Here is a 1619-nt window from a genome sequence, read left to right as displayed (position 1 = left end):
TCCAAAATGCCCAAATGGGCAGGGGGGGGGGAAAACACGGCCCTGGGCAGGGAGGGGACTGGGACAGCTGCCAGCACGGCTGGTTCGCAGCAAGGGACATCCCTGGGGCATCCCAGATCTGCCCATTGCACCCCAAACTGAGTGTGAACCACGAGCCTTTGGCAGGGATGGAGAACTACACCAGGAAAGAACAAAACCCAGTGAAAACCACAGGAGGAAGGGACAGGGACCTGCCACCGCCCCATGTGACCCCATGAGGTTCCTGCCCTTGGCCCAGAGCTGGGGGAGCATGCTGCCAGGGAAGGGGGGCTGTCTCACCTCGATCATGTCAATGAGGTTGGAGAAGTGCTGCTGGCTGTCAATGCTGAGCGTGTTCTCCTCGTGCACCACGCGGTAGTGCATCACCTCCCTGCCGAAGCTCACGCACAGCACGTAGTCGCCGGGGTGCCGGACAGACTCGCGCACCAGGAACAGCCCATCCTCGGGGGGCTGCAGCTCCTGCACCGCCTCCACCCCTGAGATCTTCCCGTGGAACCAGCTGGGGACAGGGGCATTAAGACGAGGGGCCATGCCAGCAGGCTTCCCCTGGGCCACCAGCGGGATGGTGAGAGCAGAGACCCCACCAAAGCTACGGAGAGCCCACTGCATAAACACCCACCCCGTGAGGTCTATCCGAGCCGGGTGGGCACAACTCGGGGTCTTTAAAGCCAGGCACTGGCCCCAGCAAATCCCTCCACCACCAGAACATGGCTCTGGGCTGCTCTGCCCCCAGCTGCCCACCCAAAATCTGGCTGTGGGGGGAAACATGCTGGACCCATCTGCTGCCGCAGCTCCCGGGCCCTCAGCTGGGCTGCTGGTGCCCCCGGGACCCCCCAGCTGTACTCACGGCATGAGGCTGAGCTTGGGGTCGACACGGATGGCTCCGCGCTCCCGCAGCGCGCTGGCCGCCAGCAGCCCCTCCTGCCCCGTCTCGTTGTGTCTGGCACGGTACCAGCCCTTGCCCTGGGGGCGAGAGAGTCTCAGAGCAAGGGAAGGAAGGGGGGATCCTGCTGGGAAGAGGGGCTGGCACTGGCAGCTCAGCGGGTGGCACAAGGGTCCCATCCCCTTCATGCCCTCCCAAGGGCAGCACGAGCCCCCAGCACCCGCTGGGCTCACCTCCACAGCCTTGATGATGGTGACCATGTCGCCCTTGTGGAAGGCCAGCTCCTGGGCCTTGGGCTTGGTGTGGTCATGCTTGGTGACACACTGGGTCCCGGGGGGCCAGTGTTTCTGCAAGGGACAAGGCAGCGTCAGCAGGGACAAGCCCCTTTGCCTCCCACAGCCATGAGGGCGAGCCCCAAGGACCATCTGAAGCCCTGTCTGGGGACAAGGGGCACTGGGCATGAGCCCTCCTCCACCCCACTGTGGTCCTGGGGGCACATGTCACCCCAGTGCTGGCAGGGGAAGTGCTGGCATCCCCATGGCCACATGCTCACCCCAGGCATGGTTGGCTGTCAGCGCATCAGGGACTCCCTGTCCTGTCCTGCTGCCACCTGTAGAGAAGAAACCAAAAGGGGCTGTGGAGGGATGGGGCTGAGCTGGCCTGTCCCAGGCCACTGCTGCTGTCCCCACAGGCTCCT

General features: G+C 64.5%; 1 protein-coding gene across 1 annotated transcript in view; it reads right to left on the bottom strand.

Moving 5' to 3' along the window:
• The window catches only part of MATK (megakaryocyte-associated tyrosine kinase), a gene marked incomplete at its 5' end in the record, with an annotated part of 4193 nt that extends 2924 nt beyond the window's left edge, over positions 1 to 1269 (bottom strand). The window contains 3 exons of the mRNA XM_010142454.1: positions 319 to 538; positions 887 to 1002; positions 1156 to 1269. Of these exons, the coding sequence (XP_010140756.1) occupies positions 319 to 538; positions 887 to 1002; positions 1156 to 1269 (450 nt within the window). The remainder of the gene's footprint in view (positions 1 to 318; positions 539 to 886; positions 1003 to 1155) is intronic.
• Between the last annotated feature and the right edge of the window lie 350 nt (positions 1270 to 1619).

Source organism: Buceros rhinoceros, unplaced genomic scaffold (assembly GCF_000710305.1).
Source record: "Buceros rhinoceros silvestris isolate BGI_N320 unplaced genomic scaffold, ASM71030v1 scaffold22638, whole genome shotgun sequence".
Taxonomy (NCBI): domain Eukaryota; kingdom Metazoa; phylum Chordata; class Aves; order Bucerotiformes; family Bucerotidae; genus Buceros; species Buceros rhinoceros.
The sequence above is the reverse complement of the archived record's forward strand: the minus strand, read 5'-3'. Positions and strand labels throughout refer to the sequence as shown.